General features: G+C 39.0%; 1 protein-coding gene and 1 pseudogene across 3 annotated transcripts in view; one reads left to right on the top strand and one right to left on the bottom strand.

The window, feature by feature from the left end:
• Nucleotides 1-25,825, bottom strand: part of CORO1C (coronin 1C) — a 76,453-nt gene that overhangs the window by 12,112 nt on the left and 38,516 nt on the right. For all 3 annotated transcript variants that reach the window (XM_025474308.3, XM_049101720.1, XM_035706561.2), the window contains 2 exons: nt 15,318-15,440; nt 1,290-1,419 (listed from right to left, as the gene is read on the bottom strand). In XM_025474308.3, coding sequence (XP_025330093.1) covers nt 1,290-1,419; nt 15,318-15,440 — 253 coding nt within the window. The remainder of the gene's footprint in view (nt 1-1,289; nt 1,420-15,317; nt 15,441-25,825) is intronic.
• Nucleotides 13,280-13,434, top strand: LOC112677041 (U4 spliceosomal RNA; annotated as a pseudogene).

Below are 25,825 nucleotides of genomic sequence, written 5' to 3'. Positions count from 1 at the left end.
CTCTCCTTATCAGAGTGAGGAGAACATTAGGAGGGTTCCCAGGTATAGTTACTTGTGATTTTAAATAAAAGAGAGAATTCTATATAGCGTCATTTTTTAAAAGCAGCCCTTGATTTCAATAGGTACCTGGTAAATTCACCATAAACACCCTCTATTCCTACTTAAAAAAGCTCAACTGCCTCCTCCCTTCCTTTTTTTTTTACTGGTGAGAGGAAATATCTTTGAAATTCTACCACTAGCAGTTTTCATAAATCACTTTTATTAAGGTATAATTTACATACAATGCAACGTTCCCATTTTGAGTATACATTTGCTAAACTTTGACAAATGTATATATTCATGTAGCCACCAACACAATCAAGATATAGAACATTTCCACCATCCCAAAAGGCTCCCTTGTGACCTTTGTATTGTTCCTATAAAAGATAAAACCTCAACTTGTAGACTGAGGACAAGATTTCTGTAGGATAACACTTGGAAACTACTCTAGTGGCAAAGCAAGAACACTAGGTCTTGGTTTGATACACTGTAGTGCTGTTCAACAGTGTAAAAAAATGCAGAAAGCCTCAGTGTACTGAAATAGGGGCCTAATTAAATAAATGAAGGTATCCAAGTATTGGTAGCATTGTTAAAAATATCACAGGAATAACATTTAATAGGACACGGAGAGGACCACAGCGCACCACTAAATACAAAAAGCAGGTCACATGTAAAATGTCTGAACCCATTTTTGTGGGTAAAATCATTTATGTATGTTAGCATAAGTATCTTCTGGAAAGAAATATCAATGGTGATGGACTGGTAGGATTACAAATGATTTTATTTTCCCCTTTTATTTATATTTTTTTTCCTATAACATACATGTATTATATGTATAAGGAGAAAAAAATCAAAGTATCTTCCTTAAAGGAAGGAGGAGATTTGCCTATCAGGACCACCCCAAGATTGGCAACAACATCAGAGCCTGGCACCCAGGGCTCCCATGAGGGATCCTCCTGCTGTATCAGGAATAACTAAAACTGTGTTCCATGAAGGGCCCCAGCAGGAGCCATGAGTCTGCTGGAATTCTAGGTAAGCGTGTTCATTTCTCTAGGCAAGAAGTCTTGAGTCATTGGCCTTTTCACACAGACATGTGCATGTCTGCAGGTGGGCTGGGGAGCTGCTGCATCTTAGCCCCTCACCGTGGATTCCCAGTAAGCTGCTTCAGAACTGCACAATGCACAAACACATTGGCCACTGCACAACGCATGGTCAAACACATTGGCCCTTACCCACCACTTTGCTCCTACCTGCACTAAGAAGTACATTGCGGGCAGTTGGATGCCAGGCCACAATGCCAACTCTCTTCGAGTGGCCTTCTAAAATTACCACAGGTTCGGTCAGGGAAAGAGTGAGTCCGTTTTCTGGGATCTGCCACACCTGTTGGGAAAGGAAGCAAGAGGGTCCATATGAGGGATGACCTTTTACTGTGACCATCCAATTTGCAGACTTGCTCTGCAGAAATAGAACACACACTGGTCTTTGGACAAAAGGCAGAATATTGTACAACGACTACATCTATGGAGGTACTTTTAAAATGGAGGATATTAAAGATCAGAACATTCATCAGGCCTATGAAATATTGCCTCTCCACTTTTATTTAATAATAGTTCAGATTTTATTTAAAATTCCCTGTTAAGTTCAAAACTCTCCAGCTAGAAGCGTGAGAAAAAAAAAAAAAAAAGGAAAGAAGAATAGAAAACAAGTGAAGCACCTGTGAGAAGCAGCACTGTGGGACAGCACCCAGCTAGGCCCACAGTTCTGGAGGGGGGAGCAGCCCCACTAGGGCTCCTGAGGGATGGTGCAGTTTTTAAAACAACATGTTTTCTGTGTTTTACATTTGGAAAATAAAAATATACATAATATACATAATAAATTCTGTAACATTTATCATAGAAAAATCTTGTGAAGAAAAAAAGATAAACTGGGCCTTATCAAAATTAAAAACTTTGCCTTTCAAACGACACGATCAAGACAATGAAAAAGAATATATAAAGGACTCTGAACAAATCAGTAATAAAAGGAAAATAACCCAATTTTTAAAATAGGCAAGGAATCTAAACAGAACATTTCTGCAAGAAAGATATATAGATAGTTTTAAGGCACATGAAAATGTGCACAATATTAGTCATTAGGGAAATGCAAATCTAAACCATAATAAAATATTGGCTCATACCCCCTAGGAGGCTATAATCAAAAGACCATGAGTGATCCATGAGGATGGGAGGCAATCAGAGCCCCCCCCCCCCACCACTGGTGGGAATGTAAAATGGTGCAGCCACTTTGGAAAAATCTGACAAGTTTTCAAATGATTAAACATAGAATTACTATATGCCCCAGCATTATCACTCCTAAGGCAACCCAAGAGAAATGAAAATCTACGTCCAGACAAAAACTTGTACGTGAATGTTCATTGCAGCATTATTCATAAAGGCCAAAATGCGGTAACAACCTAAATGTCCAGCAACTGAGAGAGATAAACAAAATGTGCTATCTCTATACATCGGAATGTTATTTGCCCACACAAAGCAACTGAGTACTGATTCATGCTACAACATGGATGAAGCTTGAAAATATTATGCTAAGTGATAAAAGTGAGTTCCAAAAGACCACACATATTGCAGGATTTTGTATACATGAAAGATCCAGAATAGAAAGATATGTAGAGACAGAAAGTAGATTAGTGGTTGCTTAGAACCGGGGACTTGGGGGCAGTGATAGTTAATGGGTAGAGGGTTTCTTTTTTGAGGTAATGAAATGTGCTAAAATCATCTCTGGTAATGGCTGTATGTATCTGTGAAATTAGGACCACTGAATTGTACACTTTAAATGGGCGAACTGTATGTGTATTATAGCTCAATGAAGTGGTTTAAAAAATCCTGACTGGCAAAGACACACAGAAGATTCGCCATATCTTCCTGCAGACATGCCAGGGTGGCAGAGGGGACAGGGTTGCAAAAAGCATCAGACAGAAGGGACAAGAGACTATGACAGTGAAAGGAAGACCTTTTAATAGACTAAGAGACACCCTCTGAGAAGAAAGAACGGAGTCACCACTAAGCTGAGTCATAGAATCCTGTAGAAAACCAGATATTAAGTAACATTAAATTTGTGGAAAAGCTAAAGTTTAAAATAATGATAATGATCTTCTTATATACGGAGATTAAAACACATTAAATACTTTAATATATTTTAAACATACAGATATTAAATAATCTGTATGTTTAAAATATATTAAACAACTCAAATGTATTATTAAATAAATTTACCACCAAAAAAGATTTTAAGGAACTAGTTCATGAAAAACTTAGAACTTGCCATGAAAAACTTAGATCATGCTCAACAGTGGAACAAGTGAGAAACAAAATTTTCCTTTGTTGGGGATTTTTAAGGAACTGTTTTCAACTGCTTAGTGGAAGGCAGAGGTCTGGATTAGATGAGTGTTTAAGGTTCAGTTCAGTTCTGGTGTCCTGCAAAAAATTAGAAGAAAAAGTTTGCCATCCTGAAGAATGAGAAAAGTCACGAATTAAGTGATCATTCTTACAACTAAATTCTGTCCAGGCTAACTACACAACCCCTTACGTCAATCACGGCAAAACAAAGGTGTCTTCTGAGGGTCTGAGTTATTAGCACATCACCTGATTTCTCCTGAACCCTCAAATTTTAAACAATGCAGCTGTGAGCAAGCATAGACAGCAAAAGAAGATCTACCTTGCCTCTCTCCCCCAGGGGTGTGGCATCTGCTTGCAACCCCCCCGCATTATAAGTTTGCTTTTATCCTGATATACACTATTTTTAGTCAAGGCTTTATAAGTAGTCAAACAGCTCCAAATTGAACTTAACTACCTGAATGTAGAGCAGGCCTTGTTTTTTTATTTTTTTATTTTATTTATTTATTATTTATTTATTTATTTATTTATTTATTTATTTTAACAGAAGGAATGGAAAACAACTACTGATTTGATCAAAGCATGAAGTCACAGAGAAACAATTATGAAATGGGACTTCACTGACTCAACTGGAAATGCATTTTCCAAGTTGAATTCTGACCCAGTCTTAGAGCTGTTGGAGCAGTAACACCACCTGCCATCTCCAGATGGCACCACAACCATGGGCTGCTGGTTTTCACTCATACAAAGGACTGGAAACCTCTGCACCCTGTATCCAACTCTGACCACAATTAAACAGTGTGTTTTCTAAATCCCTAATGAGGCATGGAGTGATAGAAGTCTTTGTTCATAGTCAGCATTTCCAATCTTAAATATGAAGGTGGAAGCAGAGCCCAGAATGGGACATTACTTTTTCCTCTCTCTAGCTGCTCCCTCAGCCACATTTTTCCTTGGACTGCAAGGAAATTTTAATGATGAAGCAAAACACTTATTATGTAATTTTTAAAATGAGGAAACTGTTCCTTTTTTTATCTCACCTTGGCAGATTTTGCCACCTTGGTCACTCATTCAAACAACACCTCTCTCAAGTAGCCTCTGTAAGGGTGGAAGGCGGGGGTGGGGGGGTGGCGGGGAAGGGGACTACATACAGGCTCTGCTTTCAAGGGGTTCACAGTCTGATAGAAAGCAGAGACTTCTAGAAGACCAAAAATCAAAGCAAGTGGTATGATGTAGAGGCTTAGGGCATGGGTGCCAGAGCCAAACAGATCCTGGTTCAAATCCTGCCTGGGCCACTTATAATGATGGTCCTGGGCAAACAACTCAACATCCCTGTGCACAGAGGAAACATGAGTACTTATACTTTCTAGGGCTGCTGTGAGGATTAAATGAGTTTGTAAGCCCTAGAACAGTGCCCAGCAAACAATTAGTGCCCCCCAAATGCAGAGACACAACAGTGAAGTGGCTAAGAACAGGGGCTCCAGAACTAGACTAGACTGTTCAATTCCTGATTCTGCCGCATAGCAGCTGCATAACCTTGGAGATACTGACCTAAACTTTCAGAGACTTAAGATTTTCTCATCTGCAAAATTGGAATAATAATGATTCTGCTTTCATTACAGTTTTGAGAAGCAATGTGGTAGTAAGAATCCAGAGTATTTAGAATAATGCCTGTCATAAGACAAGCTCTTCCTAAGCATTAGCCATTGCTACTGCCTCTATTATGTGCCAGGAAACCACACAGTGTATGTAACCAAAGCTACACTGGTATAAGTCAGGTGCTGCATGAAAACTCAAGTGTCATAAGGTTACCTTCTTGCTATCCAGTCTGGTGCAGCCAGGAAGGCTCTCTGAGGGGATGACCTCTAACAACGAATAGGAGTTCGGTGACAGGAAGAAGAGAAAAAGAAGGAAGAAGTAACATAGGCCTGAGGATTTACAGTGGGAGGTCAGTGACTGGAAAAGTCTGTGAAACTCAATGAAAAGATGATGGAACTCTTCTTGTCTTTAGTGATAAGTAAAGGTGGTGGTGTTCTGCATTATGGACTATGGAAAAGAGCTGGAAGATCTGTAAGCTTTTCCACATAAAACTTGCACGTCCTCTGGCTGGTGCCCACTGGCCCTACTCACGGCCTGTGGCTCTGTCCTTTGTAGTGTTTGTCTGAGGCTTCCAGGCAATGGCCTTCCTGTTTGGACCAAAGAGATCTTGCCTCCTAAAGTGCAGGGACAACAAAGCTGAACCCCGACTTGGTATGTGTTTAGTCTTCTTGTAGTCTGGGACGTAGCCTGGTGTGGCAGAAAGGACGCTAGCCTAGATGCCAGAAGACACCGGCGCCTGACAGAGCTAGGGTACTAAGTGGTTGTGTTAATATTAAGAAGGGACTTCACTTCTGGGAGCTTCAATTTCCTTGTTTGATATGGGGCCAGCATCAACTCTACTTACATGCATTACTGGATGCATGAAAAGAGCTAAAACATTCTGTATACCCGAAGCACTTCCCTGTCGTGAGATACTGCGAACAGGGTGACCTTTGACAAACCAGTTACTGCCTGGGCTGGTGTTTCCTAGGCTGTAAAATGAGACATCCTCTTGTCTTACTGTGCTGTTATAACAATTAAATATAATCATGCACATAAGGGCTTATAAAACATGGCTTGGCCAAAAAAACCACAAATGCTTACTGCGTTCACAATTATTTTTCTTGCTGTTTGCTCTGAGTCTGCATATATTTTCAAGAGTGAACATCAAGATTTCTTTCATGAGCCTTATCTTCAAATTAATTCAGCACTGTAACCAACTACCTAATTTACATCCAAGATATTACGTGTGAAAGCTCTAGTATATATGCCTACGCCCATCAGCACAAATGAAAACAACTTTGATGTCTACGCAGAGACATGGATAAAAAACCATGTCTAAAACCACTCTAAAACCAATAGCTTTTTCAAAAACATGTCAACGAGTAGAGAGGAAAATAGGTGCCAACCATCCTCTGCTATGCCCAGACTGAGCATCCCAGCACAGCAGGGATAACAAACTCTCTCTCTCCTCCACCAGATTTTTGCTTTGTTTTTTTAAATAATAATTTGTAGTCCTGAAAATTTTCTATTTGGACAGGACATTGCTATGGCAATGTTTTGTTTTGAAAAAGAAAAACAAAAACAAAAACAAAAAACACGTAATCAGCCCCAAGGGCTTCCAGATGAAAAAGCAAATCAATTAGTAAAAACCCATCATGGTTCTGGGAAAAAATAACTTGAAGCACATGTTCAGGAACTAATGTATCACTGGAATCCTTTTCAACATGTGAAATTCTGAAAATGGAAAAAGGACAGCTCAAGAGAACAGTTCCAATAGGAAAAAAGTGATGAATGGGGCACTTGGCTGGCTCAGTTAGAGGAGCATGAGACTCTTGACCTCAGAGTTGTGAGTTCAAGCCCCACACTGGGTGTAGAGGTTACTTAAAAATAAAATCTTTGAAAAAAAAAGAAGAAAGCGTGATGAAAATAAAGAAACTTGGGTTTCTCTCAAGGAGTAATTTTTATCCAATTCATTAATGGTGTTGTGTCTCAAACACAGTGCAAATTTAAAGCACACACAAGCATTTCTAGACACTGCTTCCCTATTTTAATTACCTCTCTTGAACTTGCTACTGGTCTAGCACTAGAGTTACAGTCATAAAAAGGGTATTCCCTCCCAAAGGCCATATTTTTTAAGTGCTAAGGAAACGAATTCCAAAGGGAAAGTGAAGAAAGAGATGATCTTAAGAGACAGGAAGAAGCTCACAGAGTCTGTAGCAGTTACAGAGCAGCAGAAACTGCCCCTACAGAAACTGCCTAAATAAACCAGGCCATTAAGAACATTAGTTTCGGGCAGCCTGGGTGGCTCAGCAGTTTAGAGCAGCCTTCAGCCCAGGGCCTGATGATCGTGGAGACCAGGGATCAAGTCCCACATCAGGCTCCGTGCATGGAGCCTGTTTCTCCCTCTGCCTGTGTCTCTTCCTCTCTCTCTCTGTCTCTGTGTCTCTCATGAATAAATAAATACAGTCTTTAAAAAAAAAAAAGTTAGTTTTGGGAAAATCAAGAACTGAGAGCTGGCTTCTAATGTGCCCAGGTTATAACACCTACTGGCAAATGGCCCAGATGCAATCTGCACAAAACAGAAATGACACGAAGCCCTGCAGAATGACTGAGGAATTCACTCTCACCAACTACAAAGTCACTTCCATTTTTATTTCAAGGCAAAAGCTGTATTAGGAAAATCTGTCACAGATTTTGGGACTGGTGAGAACATCTAGCCAGAGACTAGTAAGACAAATACTCTGTTTCCAAGATCTTTCCCTCTCCCAGACTCTGGGAGAAACAATGATTGCAACCCACTGTTTGAATTGGCCATTTTTTGCATTTATGTTTGATTACTCCCTGCAGATAAGGAACAACGGTGAATCAATGTCATTCACTAAACTTAACTTGGCTCCTCTTTGTATTATTTAAAATAGTAATATTTTCTTGAGCTAAACTTTTCCCAAGTAAAATACTTAGTAGCCACAATCTTTAAAACTCTCTATGAGAAGATATTGTTGGAGAAAAGTACAAAAAGTCTGAAAAAACCTAGAAGCAGAGCATAATTTCTGGGAAAAGTTTATATATAATTTATATATAATTGTTTTCTGCCAGGATAAGAAACTGCTAAAAATTTTTAAAAATGTTTTCTGCCAGGATAAGAAACTGCTAAAAATTATATAATTTATATATAATTGTTTTCTGCCAGGATAAGAAACTGCTAAAAAGGACATGCAGGGACACCTAGGTGGCTCTGGGACGCCTGGGTGGCTCAGTGGCTGAGTATCTGCCTTTGGCTCAGGTCATGATCCTGGGGTCCTGGGATTAAGTCCCCCACAGGGAGCCTGCTTCTCCCTCCCGTGTGTCTCTGCCTCTCATGAATAAATAAATATAATATTTTTCTTAAGTACATTCAAGGTAAGATACACCAATATAATTTACTTTTAGGCTGCTTAAAGAAGCCATTTATAAAAGATGAAGGAATGTACCAATAGCCTGGCACTCCTTTTCCTAAACCTACAATGAAAGAGATATCACTGTTACTGAATTGATGCTTGCAAAATTAACAAAGCAATGCTTAAATGCTTAGGATTTAATAGAATTAAAATTATAAATACAAAAAGCAGTTTTAAAATTAATTTTTAGGGACGCCTGGGTGGCAAAGTCATTGAGCATCTAACTCTTGATTTCTGCTTAGGTCATAATCTCAGGGTTGTGTGATGGAGACCCTGCGACAGGCTCTGTGCTGGGCCTGGAGCCTGCTTAAGATTTTATTCCTCTGCCTCACTGTGCTACATTCCCTACCCTGACCCCGTCAGGTGCTCTCTCTCTAAAAAAAGAAAAAGAAATCTCAATTTAATTCTTTTATAGTTGGGATGTCTGGGTGGCTCAGTGGTTTAGTCTGCCTTTGGCTCAGGGTGTGATCCTGGATTCCCGGACCAAGTCTCACATCAGGCTCCCTGCATGGAGCCTGTTTCTCCTCCCTCTGCCTGTGTCTCTGCCTCTCTCTGTGTGTCTCTCATGAATAAATAAGTAAAGTATTTTAAAATAAAAAAATAATCTCGCTCTCTCTGAATGAAAAAAATAAATAAATCTTAAAAAAAAAAAAAAAAGGGCAATCCCAGTGGCGCAGCGGTTTAGCGCTGCCTGCAGCCTGGGGTGTGATCCTGGAGACCCGGTATTGAGTCCCACATCGGGCTTCCTGCATGGGGCCTGCTTCTCCCTCTGCCTGTGTCTCTGCCTCTCTCTCGCTCTCTCTGAATGAATAAATAAATAAATCTTTAAAAATAAAAAAAATTAAAATTAAAATTAAAAAATAAAAAATAATTCTTTTACAGTTCATTTGACAAAGTGGTTCTATTTTATTTTTTTAACAAATATTTGCTAAAGATATTCTTACTGCTATGAATCCACTATAGGTACAATGTAAAAAATAGTAACATGTTTTATATTTATAGCTTCCTTGTTGTTTTTATTATTTTACACTTGTTGTTATTATTATTATTTTACCTATAAGGTAAATGAGGTTGAGAGCATGTAAGTGGCCTCCACATGCTCCAAAATCCCCATCTTTGGACTTTTCTTAAGACTCTTCTCAAAAAAAAAAGACTCTTCTCTTACTAGAATGAAGTCTTGTTACACTACCTACTATTTGAGCTCCTGGGTTACTACCAACAGCCTAGGCTTGGGAAACTACTGAAAGCATTTCTGTTTTTAAAAAATAGTACTTGGGTGCCTGGCTGGCTCCATCAGTAAAGCAGGTGACTCCTGATCTCTAGGTCATGAGTTTGAGCCCCACAGTGGGCGTGGAGATTAGTTAAAAAATAATAATATAGTAAAAATAAAATTTAAAAATCGTGTTATGTCTGAAATGGTTTGGTCTATCATAGTGTTCTTTTACCTTCAGGAGAGCAAAGGGAAAAATGAGGTACTGAGAAAGTGCAGTTGGAGATAATCAACTATTTCTTTAAAATTTCATTTCATTTTTTTTTAATTTTTATTTATTATTTATTTATGATAGTCACAGAGAGAGAGAGAGAGAGAGGCAGAGACACAGGCAGAGGGAGAAGCAGGCTCCATGTACCGGGAGCCCGATGTGGGATTCGATCCCGGGTCTCCGGGATCGCGCCCTGGGCCAAAGGCAGGCGCCCAACCGCTGCGCCACCCAGAGATCCCTAAAATTTCATTTCAATTGCTAAACTATAGAAGCTTCTTGTAATTGCCCTAATAATAATAACAAATGGGGACACCTGGGTGGCTCAGTGGTTGAGCATCTGCCTTTGGCTCAGGGCTCAGGGCTCAGGGCATGATCTGGGATCCAGAATGAGACTCACATTGGGCTTGCTGAGGGGAGCTTGCTTCTCTCTCTACCTGTGTCTCTGCCTCTCTCTGTGTGTCTCTCATGAGTAAGTAAATAAATCTTAAAAAAAAAAAAAGATTTGGGGGATATTAAACAATTAAAATATCAGTGCCACACTTAAGGGCTTAAAAAAGCAAACTAAGAGGAGGATTAATCTCAAAGTATTACTTAATTTACAAAATGTTCACTCTGGCAATACCAATATAAGGTCAAGGTCAGAAGATTCTGGAAGGATGGTGGTATCAGTGGCAAGCACAATTTTGGGATCTCCTCAAGTCTCTCTGTAAAAACACAGAGCAAACAAAAACCCAGAACTACGTGATAACCCCCAAATCCAAGTGGGAGGAGGAAAACTACCAACAGCCATATGACTTGTGTATTAGGGGTCTCTGTGTGGAAAAATCATGGGGTAGTGATGGGGTGCTTCACAGACCTGGCAGCAGCAGGCCAATGTAGAGGCAAGCAGTGGAAACTGGGAAGGGTTTGCCCTCTCCAAGAGCAAGCAATGATAGGGACCCGAAATACAAAGGTCTAAAGGGGCTTGAGCAGTCTAAACCCCATACTCTAGAAGTGAACCATAAACAGCTCCCTTCCAAGACAGGCTCCACAATGAGGATAAATTCCAAGGAATGGAATCAAATCAGAGGACAGAAATAACAGGGAGAAAGACCAAATAAAAAGCAGGCCAGGAAATCTCAGAAAGCAAGCCACCACGTTTCTGAACACTATCTGAAAAGGACAGAAGGGGGAGCTCTGTGAAGTTAGGTTGGCTGTGTAAACTGAGCCACCTTCAGAACAATTAAATGCATATCAAAAATAAGAAAAAAAAGCCAAAGCCCCCCAAATTACTATAAGAAACAAAGAGAACAAGGTATAGAATAGCATCCCAATAGACAACAGAAGAATGCTAAGAAGTGTTTTTTCAAAATGAGAAAAAAACCATCACTACTTCAAAATAATATCAGAACTTGAAAACTCAAAAGGCAGCAAAATTTTTTCGAAATTAAAGAAAAATCACTTTAGAAATGAAGACAAACCAAGAAAGAACACATTATTAAAAACATAATAATGCCCCCAAAGAAATAAGTAGAAAGCAGAAAAAAGATTAAAGTTCTGAAGCTAACGTAACAAACACTATGTCAACTATACTTCAATTAAAAAATAAAATAAAATAAATGAACATGAAAAAAAGTTGGGAGAGAAATTGACCCAATATTGAAGACAGGTAAAGATGACAAAGCAAATGGATTAACAAGTGTCCCTGAAAAAGAAAACCAAGGCAAGAAAACAGAACAAATTCTAAGGACTATAACTGGAGAAAATATTCCTGGGAGGGGGAAGAAAAGACCTGAAATTCTACATTGAAAGAACATACCATCAACCTAGGAATGCCAACTCAGAATAACCAACAATATTCTAGCACGATTACTGTATTCTAAGAAAAAAAAAAATCTTATGAACATCTAGGCAAAAAGAACGTATGGTTTATAAAGGAGAGAGAATTAGATTATCTGATTCTTTTTTTACATCAAAACTTTATGCCAAAAGAAAATGGAATAATATATTTAGATACCTGAGGAAAATCTCTGAGCCAATGATTTTTTTTTAATTTTTTTTTATTTATTTATGATAGGCACACAGTGGGGGGGGCAGAGACACAGGCAGAGGGAGAAGCAGGCTCCATGCACCGGGAGCCCGACGTGGGATTCGATCCCGGGTCTCCAGGATCGCGCCCTGGGCCAAAGGCAGGCGCTAAACCGCTGCGCCACCCAGGGATCCCGCCAATGATTTTATATTCAGAAAAACCAGAAAATCTGTAAAGGTCACAGATAAGGCATTATCTATATAGAAGGATTTTTTAAAGTACTGTTCCCATGAGCCTTTTCTACTTGATTCCATTCTTTTTGCAATCTCTCCTCAGGGGGCCTGTCCCAGAAGGGAGCACTCTCTGGTTGAGTTCTAGCATACTAGGGTCTCGAATCTACTAGGGAAGGAGCTTAGACTAAATGACGAGAAGTAGATATAAGGACCTATGGAGAGCACTAACTATAGTGACTTACAGAACTAAGGAGAGGCTGTTAAATGTAATGGCTACGTCACCTTGGAATAGAAAGTATATCATTTTTAAAGCGGAAGAACAGAGAGAGCATAGATTGAAAAGCTGTGGTTCTTTAAAACTACTTTCTGTAATCATCAACTGGTAGTCATAATAGTATTTTTGCTCTGAGTTTTGCTCTTAGTTGTATCTATAATATGATAAAGCACATGAGACAGATCAAAACAGTCTAATTCACCCTCTGAGCCCTTTAGGACCTGGATTCTCAGTGTGCAAGAAGAGAGATAAAGATGCAATGTTCAAGAGGTTAGGTTAAAACTAGACAGTCCAGAATTTAAACAAGGACTATTAGGATGAAGTCACAGGGTATTTTATCCTTAAATATGTATGTATATTCTAGTCCCATTTACTGCAAAGTCTTTAAAAAAAAAAAAAAGATCACCATGGTAACAATGAACATTCCTAGCATCCAGACTGATCTAGAAATTCTATTTTCCATTAAAAGAAGCCAGAGCTTCTGAGAGAAGTGGCTGGTATGAAGCTTGGGTAAAGAGATGTCCAAGACAAGCCTGGAACACCTTAACATACTAAATAGCAAGGAAATTATCAAAAACAACTAGGGTATGTGAAAAAAACCTCAGGAAATTTGAAAAAGTTCCCATTAACAAAGACTGGATGACCTAAGCTTTGAAATAAGAATTGTAACGAATCAAAACCCATGAAATACTTTTAAATCCATAAGCTCAAGATGAAATGAAAGTGGGGTCAGGGGTAGAGAACCTAACTTGTCATTTTCTGAGAAAGACAGAGAACCAATTCATTATCTTGAAAACTGGGTAAGTCAAAGGAAAAAATGAGCATCTAGACTACTTTCCTAGCTTTGCGCAGTGGCAGTATCGTAGCCAATGAGGTTTATCCGAGGCGCGATTATTGCTAATAGACTACTTTCCTATATGAACAGTACTACTAGACAACCAAATAGTAGATAAGAGGGGGTTATCACCTTTCAATTTTTACTAGCTAAGAATGGAAAACAAAATAACAGAATTTAACATTACCATATTGTGACCCTTAAGGATTTGATGGATCTAGGTACTGAGCATTGATAACTGCACAAATCAAAAAAGAACAAAGACCAGATTATCTTGGTATCATGGGCCTCTAGACTGAAGGACATAATAACACTAGCTATAGTCTTGCCAAAGGTACTGAACCTGAATCTGATCACACTTCTGGATCCAGCTGCCAATTTGAAGGGAATTCAGAGGACAGGCAAGCATGTTGAAAGTGCACCATGAGCGTGCCATCACCAAAAACTAGACAGCTGAAAGATGCAGGTCAAAGGTCAGGCATCTTCATCAGATTTATTGTTAAGGACAAGGAAACAATGGAGGAGGAAGCTACAGATTACAAAAGACTTAGAAGACATCAAGTTCTTTAAACCGGCAAGACTAAGTTACAGCGTCTAGAAATACACGCTTGGGTAATTAAAACCACGAAGAACAGAAATTGAGTATTCGAAGAGTAGAAGTAGTGGTTACCTGGTTACCACAGCGAAGGAGCGCATGGAAGAGTCTGAGAAGAAAATGTTCTATTTCCTAACCTGGGTGGTGGTTAGAGGGTATTCACTTCACTGAACTTCCTTCCCTGTTTAAGTATGTTTTATAATAAAAAAGGCGTTTTCTTAAGATGAATCAAACCTGCTTCTTCAGAAGAAGTTAAGGTTTAGTTGAAGATTTGGCATCAGTGGTCTAAATAATATTCCTTTCCCTTAGCAAAATGTGTCTGCAGCCACGAAAATGATCAATTTAGCAATGAACACTAAGCAGAACAATTCCTTTTAACGGCAGCATATTTCTTTATAATGTGACTTGGCTGCCAAAATTATGAGATCACAGGAGGAGTTATCCTTAGCCAAAAGTCCATGAGGAAAAATGAGTAAATGTTTAAATGACACAGTTCAGGAATTAATTTGTGTTTATGTAAAATAATTTTAATTAATAAAACCTTCCAAACAATGTTTCTAAGTCTGGCTCAGTCTACAGAAAATGAAGAGGGAAATAATAGTAGTGTGGGTCTCCAAGCCCTGTACCCGACAGACATGAGATTGCCTGCAACTGACATAGGGACCACTTTCACTTATTTCTACTCTTACCACATTATTCCCCATCCGTGCTTATGGTAGCCTTTCAACATATTTTGGGCTAGGATTAAGAATTGATCCAAACCAATAATTACATTTTAAGCCTAAGAAGAACATAATCAAGAACAAGCAGCTTTGCATTAAAAAGTATCCCAAAGCCTGGTTTCACACTAACCTACTCTTGGAATCTAAATGAGGGAATGTAAAGAACCTACTTTAAATATCTTTCATGTTGTGTATCTGCATAAAAAGGACTTTCTTAACAGGGTCCAACTAGACAGAACACACCTTCTGATATTATCTTGGAAATAAGCACTTTATTTATTGCAAAACTTACTATCTCCCAATATCTGTTATATATCCCATTTTTTACATATAACCTTTCACTATAATGTACCATTCATGCCAGCCATGTTTTTTCTCCTTTAGAGGAGTGAGAAGAATTGTTGATCAAGGGCATTCACAGAAGTACTGGAAAGCCATTCTGCTTTCTCCAAAATCTTTCCACAGAGCAGATGTGACAACTGTCATTAAGCATGTGGACACCCATACAAAAGAAGAAGAAAGACAATATAGTACGTCTTTGATATAAGCCCTGGGCTTATATCACAGTTATGTTTATATCTATAGTTATACTTTGTCACTAAAATATTGTATAATCCAATGGACAATCAAAATTGCTATGACCTTCTGCTTTTCAAGCCTCTGCCCACACTTTTTGGAAGGAGTAGGTGGGTCTCACTTTGTGCATGCTACACCCTGGGAGCTTACCATAACCGTGCAGTCCTCTGAGCCACTGGCAATGACCTGATCATTATGTGGGCACCAGTCTATGTCAAGCACCGGTCCTGTGTGGCCACATACTGTAGGGTAGGATTTGTCAATCCGACCAGTCTGAAAGAAAAGAGAAACAAATCTACTATATAACACCAACACCACAGAATCTGTATGTTTTCTCAAGCCCGTTTTTTCCTTTGTTACCTCCACCCCAAATCCAGAGTCTATATATGATGACATTCACATCGGTCAGTGTCAACTAGTAGGAACTGTCAATTTGCATTTCTAGAAATAACTACTCCACCAAATCAAAAGGATCCAAACTTCTAGAACCACAGAGATTTTATTTAATCAACTGCATTATTAGGCATAGCCAACAAAAATATAAAATCTTTTCGCCAAAACACAATTTGTAAATTATAAGTGTGTTTTTACTATTAAAAAACCCTTGGTATTATTCAAAATGTTAAATATAACTTTTAATATAATTAACTAATACCCTTGAATATAACAAATTACCAGTACTGGAAGTGAATGGCATTGTAAGCATACAAAGTTAGGATAATAAAAAGAAAAGCTTTAGCTATTGCTCAGGGGTTGAAGGACAGACTCTATTTTAAGTCTCAGTCTCTTCACTGTCTTCAATCAACAGAAGAGCCAGCCAGACCATCTAATTGACACCAGCTTGGATCCCACCCATTATCCACTCCACATCTCATTAAGAATACTATTTTCAACATTGATTAAGTAGACATCACAATATGCTCATGTTATACATTTGAATCTAACAAGTCAATCTGGCTTATCAAGCCCATTTTTGTGTTAACTAATACAAACACTGCTATAACAACAGGTACATAAAAGCTCTTTCCTTTTTAAGCAGGTTAATACCAGTCCACACTGAGGTCCTATACGCTCTAAAAGCAGGTCTACAAAGATGAATCACTGCCAAGCAACACTGAACCTATTCTTTGTAGCTGTTGTTGTTTTCCTATTATGGCAAGTCATCACATCACTGGGGCGAGGCGTCTCAAAAATTTTTCAATATCAAGAAATTCTGTAATTTCTCTACTTTAACTCAATTGTGGAAATCTCCAGAGCAGTAGTATGCTAAATGCAAAGACCACAGTATCAGAGTCAGACACATATGGGTTCAAAACCAGGCTCTACTGCTTCAACAGCAGGTGACCTTAAACAAGTCATATAATCTCCTTGAGCTTCATCTCATCATCTGTGAAATGAGTAACAAGAATACTTACCTTCCAAGATTACTGTAAGGATTAGATAAAGTTTTTTGGCAAACCATAACTTAGTATTACAATTGTATAAAGTATGTAAAAAATTTAATTTCAGGTGTACCTCAGAGGTATTACAGGTTCTGGTCCATATCACTGCAACTAAAGCAAGTCAAATGAATTTCTGATTTCCCAGCGCACATAAAAGTTATATTTACACCGTAATGTAATCTATTAAGTGCACAAGACTTATGTCTAAAACAAATACAATTGTAAACCTTAATTAAAAAGTACTTTATTGCTGAAGAATGCTGTCAATGAATCATAATCACTGATCACAGATAAACCTTAACAAATATACTAGTTATGAAAAAGTCTGAGATATTCCAAGAATGACCAAAATGTGACAAAGAGACATGAAGTAAGCAAATGCTATTGGGAAAATGGCATCGACAGACTTGCTCCATGCAGGATTGCCAAAGATCTTCAGTTTGGAAAAAAAAAAAAAAAAAAAAAGACATGGTATGTGGGAAGGGTAGTAAATGAGGTAAGCCTGTATAGTGCCTGGAACATAGTAAATAATAAAAAAAACTACTATCACTTATTATTAGTTCTATATATATGTTAGCATAATATATTAATTTACTCTGCCATTAAGAACTACAAATATGTGTCCCTTATGAACTTTTAGGGGCCAGACACCATACTAAGTACTGGGGGTACAAATGTTTACAGGGCAGTCCTTGAATTGGCTGAACATGGACTCGAGTCCATTAAATCCCCAATTCCAGTGCAGCGTGAGACATGCTCCACCAGGACAGGTACAGGGGGGCAAGGACACAGAAGGGAGACATTCAATCAGGTCTGTGGGGGTAATAGTCTTTGGGACGGTTTTCTGCTGAGAAAGAAGAACTCTAAACTGAGGTGTGGAGATGGTCTGTCCACAGACCTAAAGCCTGGGAGTTTCACATGCTCATTTCCCCTTGCAAATCTAATTCAACCCCGTTTGGATCTTCAGAATTGCATTACCAAAAAAAGAATACTAGAAGAAAATGCCAATGAATACCATATGATATAGAATGTGGGTGTTTATTTTAAGGAGGGCCATACAGACAGGTCATTTACAGGCAGCAAAGCACAAGGGGGTGGGAAGCAGACTGCCTGGGCTGGCGTCGTAGCTCCATCCTTTTCCAGCTCTGAGGCCCTGGCCAAATGACTTCATCTCCCAACCTCATTTCCTCATCTGTAAAATGAGAATGTTACAACTCTTTCTATAAGAGCTCATGTGAGGATTAACTGAAGACAATCAAAGTAGGGGACTTGGTACTTTCCCAGCACCTGAAGGGATCAATAAATGGTACCCTAAATTAAGCAACTGCTGGGATCCACTCTATCATATCCCTGATCACAGCTTTCTTTAAAGAGGTAACTGCTACAGAGCACCTAGCCAGCTGGTTTTCCCTATCTCCCTCCCTGCAACTACACAGAAACCATGTGAGTAACCCAGCCCTGAAGCTACTGCCTGCCACCCGGTAATATTCCACTGCTGAAGCAGGTGGTAGCGGAACTCACAGGTGTCCATTTTATAATAATATGATATACAGAATACAAAATTATAATATGAACATTAAATCCAGCAGTGAAAGGCATGTCTCAGATTAGATTAAAATCAGCTACAAGTCATGTTTAAGAAATAATAAAGCAACTAAATTAAAAAATAAAAAGGGGGATCCCTGGGTGGTGCAGTGGTTTGGCGCCTGCCTTTGGCCTGGGGCGCGATCCTGGAGACCCAGGATCGAATCCCACATCGGGCTCCTGGTGCATGGAGCCTGCTTATCCCTCTGCCTGTGTCTCTGCCTCTCTCTCTCTCTCTCTCTGACTATCATAAATAAATAAATAAAATTTAAAAAAAATAAATAAAAAGGTCACTAAAGGAGGAAACAAAAATATGTAACAGCCAGCTGGCTAGAACAAACCAACTTTAAGATGCAATGCATTATTAAAGGTTAATGTCACTACGTAACATTTAAACAATTCATTGGGATGCTATGGGTTCTATGAACTCTAACTCCTCTAACTACATAGATTAAAAATAATTATAGTGAAATCTGACAGAACTAGGAAGAGAAAAGGACAGAGCCATAATCTTAAGAGATGTTAACAAAGACTCTCAAGCAAACAGACAAAAATTAGCATGAATATAAAAGACTCTAGCAAGTAACAAGCTTGATCTAATGGGCCAATCCAGCCTTGGAGCCAATATTTCAAAAATTAACTTTTTTTCCAAGCACACATTAAACATTACCTTTTTAAGATGACCAATTAGGATACCACAAAGCAAATCTCACAAAATACCAAGGAATCAATATCCTGTAGCCCATGTTCAGAGTACAATGCAATTCAATTAAAAAATTAATAGAAAAATATATAAACCCCATATTACCAAGGCACCTGAAAATTTTTTTTTACTTTACCAAATAATTCACACAAAAAATTATAATGGCCAATAGAAAAGGTTAAAACTGAAAAACACATGATGTTTCAGAATTTGTGGGACAGAGCTACAACAGACCTCCAATGGAAAATCAGTAGCCTTACATGATTATACAAAAAGTCCAAAAATTAAGGAGCTAAGCACGTAATATGAGAAGTTAGAACATACAGAGCACACCCACAGAATGTAAAATTACAAGAAGAAACTAACAAAAAGGGGGGTGGGGGTGAATGGGTGACGGGCACTGAAGGGGGCACTTGACGGGATGAGCACTGGGTGTTATTCTGTATGTTGGCAAATTGAACACCAATAAAAAATAAATTTATTATTTAAAAAAAAAGAAACTAACAAAAATAAATAATAAGCCAAACTGACACAATACAATAGATTTAGAAAAGAGAGAAAGCACAAATACCAGGAATTTTAAAGGGGACATAACTTATGGTGTAAACTTACATGATATGACAATACTGGGAATAACATCTGATAATAAATTTGAACATCCCAGATTGAACTGGCAATCTCCCAGGAAAAAAAGATAGCATACCAAAACTTTTTCAATAAATAAAAAACCTGGGGTACCTGGGCAGCTCAGTTGGTTAAGCATCTGCTCTCAGCTCAGGTCATGATCCCAGAATGCTGGGACTGAGCCCCGCATCAACAGGCTCCCCACTCAGCAGGGATCCTGCTTCTCCCTCTCCCCACTGCCATTCCCCCTGCTTGTGTTCTCGTGCTATCAAATAAATCTTTTTTTTTAAAGGTAAAAGATATAAAAAATAAATAAAAAACCTGAATAGACCCATAACCATAAAAGAACCAGTAACAAAAGTCCACATATTACCCACCTCCCTATCAGTCAATCATGTTAACACCAAAAGTCACTAGGCCCAGATGGTTTTACCAGAGTTTTACCAAACACTCAAGGAAGAGATCATCTCAGATAAAACTTCCCAGAGAACAGAAAGAAGAGCACCACTGAATTCATTACATACGGAATGTACCACCCTCACACAGAGGACAATATAAGAAAGGGAAACTGAAGCCTGTATGACATAAATATTGATGCAAACCTCCCTCAACAACAACAAACTCAGCAGTGTGGGTTGTTCTCAAAAAAAAAAAAAAAAAAAAAAAAAGCAGCAGAGTGGAAAGACAAGTTGCAGACAGAAAAACACATATGCAACATCCATACTAGACAAAGTCAACAAACAACCTACACAGAATAATGACAAATGGTACGAGCACGGAACTCACAGGGAAAGAAACTCAAACACCCTAGAGATGTAAGAAAAGCTACTGGTCTCACTGGTAATCAGGGACTACAGATTAAAATAGTGAGGTAACACTTCACAACTATTAAAACTGGCAAAAGTTTGGAAGTTGAAATACAAGTGCTGCCAAGGATGTCAGGAAAGAGGACCTCAAAAACACCAGGCATAGGAGTTTCTTCTGCTACCATACTTTTTGAGAGCGATCCAGAAAGGTCAGGTGGGGATGCCCACCCCTGAGCAATACCGCCTCTGGGTAGTCTGTGGAAGAGCAAGGCTCCCATATTTTACACAGAAAATATATTAAATGAGGCACCACAGGGAAAAGTGAAAAAAGCAGAAGCAATTTAAGTGTCCTAAGTATGGAAACAAACATCACTTAAGTAGAGGTTTAACACATATAATATTATAACCTATGCATAGATAGATACACACGTGATAAAAGTACACATCCCAACTTTGAGGAAATGGTTACCTCTGGTGAAAGAGAAGAGGAGGGAAGGGTATTTCAGCTACATCTGTTATGCTTTATTGTTTTTCAAAAAAGGGAGGTATGAAATAAACAGGGAAAAATATTAACATCTGTTTAATCTTGTGGGTAAGTACATGAGTGTTCTATTATTTTGCTTCCTATTTTTAAAAAATAATTAAAATATATAAAGTTGAGAAACGCATCAACATATGGTTATTCACACATACACACAAGACAAATGTACTGTTACTAACTTTACATTAAAAAAATTTTTACTCTAAAGGAAAAAAAGTTTTTCTATCTGAAGTGCTTTATCTCGGGAGTCTTTGCATCCTTACACTCTCCCCAGCAAACCACATCTGGCAGCTTTGATGGCAAAGTACAGTCACTTAACTCTGAACTTCTAAGGACACAAAATAATTTTTTCCAATCTGGGCTAAGAAGAGCTTTTGCTCAGATATACAGTAATTTTGAGGGCAATCTGGAAGTACTAATACAAGCTGTTCTTAATTCTACTGAGAAGCTTACTAAATGACTTTCTTTTTAAGGTGAAAATTATACAATCCTAGCTTAAAGATACTGGCCAGTAATGTTCAGTCATGTCAGACATTTGAGAGCAGGAGTTAGCCTAGCTTCCATTCTCAGCTCAGTGCTGACAAGTCCATAGCATTAATATACTAAGAAGGCTAACATTTTCATAGGAATTTATCACTTAAAGAGCAACTGCACTGCCTTCCTATCAAAAATAAATAATAATAAAAATAGCTAACACTTGGGGTATCTGAGTGGCAGTTAAGCATCTGACTCTTGGTTTCAGCTTAGGTCACAATCTCAGGATTGTGAGATCGAGTCTCGAGTCAGGCTCCATGCTCAGCGTGGAGTGTGCTTGTTCCCCCCTCTCCCTCTGCTCCAACGCATCCCATCCCATCCCACCCGCTGCCTGCACACTCCCTCTCTCAAACAAATAAATAAAATCTTTAAAAAAAATAGCTAATACTTTCAGAGTGCTTATATTACATGCCAGGAACTGTATAAAGAGCTTTAGATCCTCATTCTAAGCTGCTTTTTGATATATCAACTTTATTTATCCCCATTTTCTAAATAAAGAAATGGAGTGAAGAAGCAGAGCTCTAAAACATCACTGATCATCCAGCCATACTAGATTTCCATAGGGAAAGAAAATTCCCACTAGGCCACGGGTTGTGAAAAAGGCACGAAAGTAATGTTAGAATTATTGGCAGCTGGTCATCAGAAACAGAGGTAATAAAAAATGATATCCTGCCAACAGCTGTTTCCTCTGGTGGTAACATCATCACAAATCCTTACACCAAATAAAACAGGGAAAGTAGCATCAAATTTCAGCAGAACAAAAAGGGAATTGACTAAATGTCTGATAGTGATAAAGGAACAAAAAAGAAGACATGGGAAAAGAACTGGCATTTTAAATGTGCGTGGACTGTTTTACATACAGGATGCTCACCACACACAATCCAGGGTCAGCTATCTTGATTTCAAGGGCTTATACCCGAGTATCTTCTTATCCATAACAAAATTAATCAAAAGAAAAGCACATCTTTTACCCAGTGGGTATACGTTATTAAAGAGGTAGAGCTGGGCAATTATAAACTGCTGAGAGCTCGACTACATGGAAACTGCAGGAAACCATACAATACTGGCCTTATATGGTAAAGATGTGGACGCAGTGTTTCTCAGAAACACTCTGCACTAGGATCTAATGAAAATGCATTTCTTGTTCATACCCATGACACATCCTCATTCATCATGCAGTGAATAAACCAAGGAATCCATGTCTAATCACTGGCTTGTGAAGGACCACTCAGAAGAGACATCCATTGCAAGTCATGGTGACAGTACAGCTCACCTGCACCTCTAAGCAGCAAATATAAGTGCATGCTGAGGTCAGAAAAAAAGAGTTACAAGAACTTTTTTTTAACTAAATGGTGATTTAAGTTCTACCTATAAGTTTTCCAATGTTTACATATAGAGTAATTTCATTTACTAAAAAAAATCAAGTTGCTGTCTCATTAAGGATGTGTCACACCTCAGCTTCATCATCTAGAATATCACTTCTTTTCTAGCATGGAATTAAAAGTTTAGCTGAGAATAGTCAGTCACCATTTAGGCTCCTTGCTTTGAATAATGTTTAAAATTTTATTGATTACTTATTAGTTCCTGCCACTTGTCACAGGAGAGCTCTTATTGTACCCCTCTAGCTAAAACTCCTAAGTGGTGGGAATTGCCAGCAAGTCCTCAAGTGGCAAAATGACCAAGGTTACCAACAGAGCTGGCTTCGTGCCTAGTAAACTTGTGAAATATTAGTGAAACAGGTCAGGGCACTGGCTTATGGACTGTGATTATCTAAAAGATCCAGTGGCCTGCCTGGGGCCCAGCAACATGAGCCCCAGGGAAAATTCAGCCTCCAAAGTGTGTGTACAGCTGGCACAGGGGAGAGGTGTGACAGCACAATTTCCATGTGGCTGGCCCGAGCTGAGGCTGATGGCTTTGACATGTTCCAGCCAGCAACCCTTATGGTGGCAGAAAACCACCTAGACACTAGCACTATCATTTACTTTGGGTTTGAGGAAAGTTCTCAAAAATTTCAAAGCAGCCACAAAACTCAACAGAGCTCCTGGAAACTGATGCCTCAATTAAACCCAGAGTTAGGCAACACTTTCCTCCAATAGGCTTTTTTGGGGAGGGGAAAGTAAAAATCAAAATTTAAATACCAGTAAATACATTATCTAGCTGTTCTCTAAGAAAGAATGTTTGTAATTTTAAATAAACCTACAAACACATTCCTCCTGAGGCATAAATAATTCAATGTAACTCTTATGACATATTTCTAATTATTAAAGATATTTTCCATCAATTTTGGTGGAAAACCATAACTTCTCCCACTTACATTTCACAGTGTATTTTATTTATTTCTCACATCTCATGTCAAAAAGGAATCCATACTTAGGGAGTGCACTCATCCTATATGCCCAGGGCAGTACCATTGCAATCAAACAACTCTAAATATACAAGAACAGAAGCATACAGATGTCTTCTTACAGATTTGCTTCTATAAAGGAGCTCCACACTGCACTGTTTTTAAAGGAGATGATGGTATATCACAGATGAGCCTGCAGACATTTTCACCCTCTCAAACTCTCAAAATTCAACATTGGGAAGCTTCCCATAAGACTTCTGCATTATATAGAAGATCATTCAGAATGACTGTTTTTTTAATGTAACAACCACCCCTCACAGGATAACTGTGTTCAATCCACACATTAGCTTGCTCAATATTATGCTGAAGATGCTACCAAACTGAGGCTTATGGGAGCCTCTAATGGGTCCTTCAAAATGTACCATTTTGTTAAAGCCACACAGCACTTTACTCGGCAGGCTCACTCTTTTTCACAATAACCTAGGTTTCCAACAACTTAATAAACTTCCATGGTATAAAAAAGTGACATGTGTTTATTTTACTAGTCAAATAAAGTATTCCCCTTTAAGAGGCTCCAAGTATTCCACATAAGACGTCTTTCTAGCTGACAACCCAGAGTTCAGTCATGCACACCCAGACTGTTCCGGGGGGCGGCCTCTGACCACAGCCCACACCGTCCCCCTCATCTAGTCCTTTTTTTTTAAAAAAAGATTTTTATTTATTTATTCATGAGAGACACACAGAGAGAGAGAGAGAGAGAGAGAGGCAGAGACACAGGCAGAGGGAAGCAGGCTCCATGCAGGAAGCCTGACGTGGGACTCGATCCCCGGTCTCTAGGATCACACCCTGGGCTGAAGGCAGCACTAAACCTCTGAACCACCAGGGCTGCCCCCCCCCCCCAATCTAGTCCTGCACAGCAGCGTCCCAGAGCCTTAACCAGCTTCTGACTTGCAGTCATCTTATTCAGTCGCTTCACAATCCATCATTATACCCTGTCCTTATTATCCAGACTGACTTCACCAACCTCGGATGTAAAGGCCTGAAAAGTCCCTCCCTCTCCTGACTCAAGGAACAAGAGACCAAGATTTTCCAAACTGTCCATCCTTACTTTATATAAGCTTTTATTTTAGGAAAAAATGCTGATCAAAACCACTTTATATCCCCCAAGTTCACTAACTTTGTCATTCTGTCCATACTTTAAAAGATCTTTTGTGAGGCACTGATAATGACTCCTAACTGGCCTTGGAGCAATACACTGAAAATTCTTGAACTCTCGGCAAGGAGAATGGTAAGTCAAACGTGCTCGGAAGCAAGGGAAAAGTTTTCATCCCAAGCATAGTGGCTCCATTCACACTGTGTAGAGTTCAAAGGAGTCCAAAAAGAATGCCTACCGAAGTTTTTTTCAACTTCCTTTTTCTTGTATCAGTGTTATTTATGTGGATATATGCTCTGTTGAAATCTCTTCAGGCCCCGTTGCGCCACATGAACAGCTCTGGTGTCTGCGATCATGGGCCGGGGCAAAGTGATGACAGGGATTTCTTCAGCAGCCTAGAAAGACTGAGGCACACACAACAGGACTTGTGGACAGGCCGGCCACCGAGAGTGACCGCTTCTGACCCAGGACTAATACATTCTGTGGAGGTTTTCCTTTAAAGGAACCAAAAATACCCACCTTGAGGGTAAGCGGAGGCACCCTGGAATAAAACACACAGGTTGGGTTACTCAGGACTGTAAAGTAAGCCAGCTCCTCGACCTGCCAGGGAGAGGCAGTGCAGCTCTGCACAGGGCTCACCTGCCTGTGAGCGAACAGCAACAGAGAAAATGCCAAGCAAATTACTTGGCAGCACGGGTTCTCTTTAACACCTGGGTCTAATACCATTTTAAAAGTCCATTAAGAATCTGAGGGAAGTGACTATAAAACTATGGACTTCATGATCAGAAAGCAGAACAGAGGAAGTTAACATTTCCTTGCTCAACTACACCTAAATATGCAACAGTGCGCAGAGACACACTATGTCCTAACTTAACAATTTATAAAGTGAAAACCTCATCGCTACAGACAAATAATTCCATAGACTTC

The sequence above is a fragment of the Canis lupus genome, chromosome 26, assembly GCF_003254725.2.
Source record: "Canis lupus dingo isolate Sandy chromosome 26, ASM325472v2, whole genome shotgun sequence".
In the NCBI taxonomy this organism is placed as follows: domain Eukaryota; kingdom Metazoa; phylum Chordata; class Mammalia; order Carnivora; family Canidae; genus Canis; species Canis lupus.
This window is presented reverse-complemented; position numbering and strand designations above follow the sequence as displayed.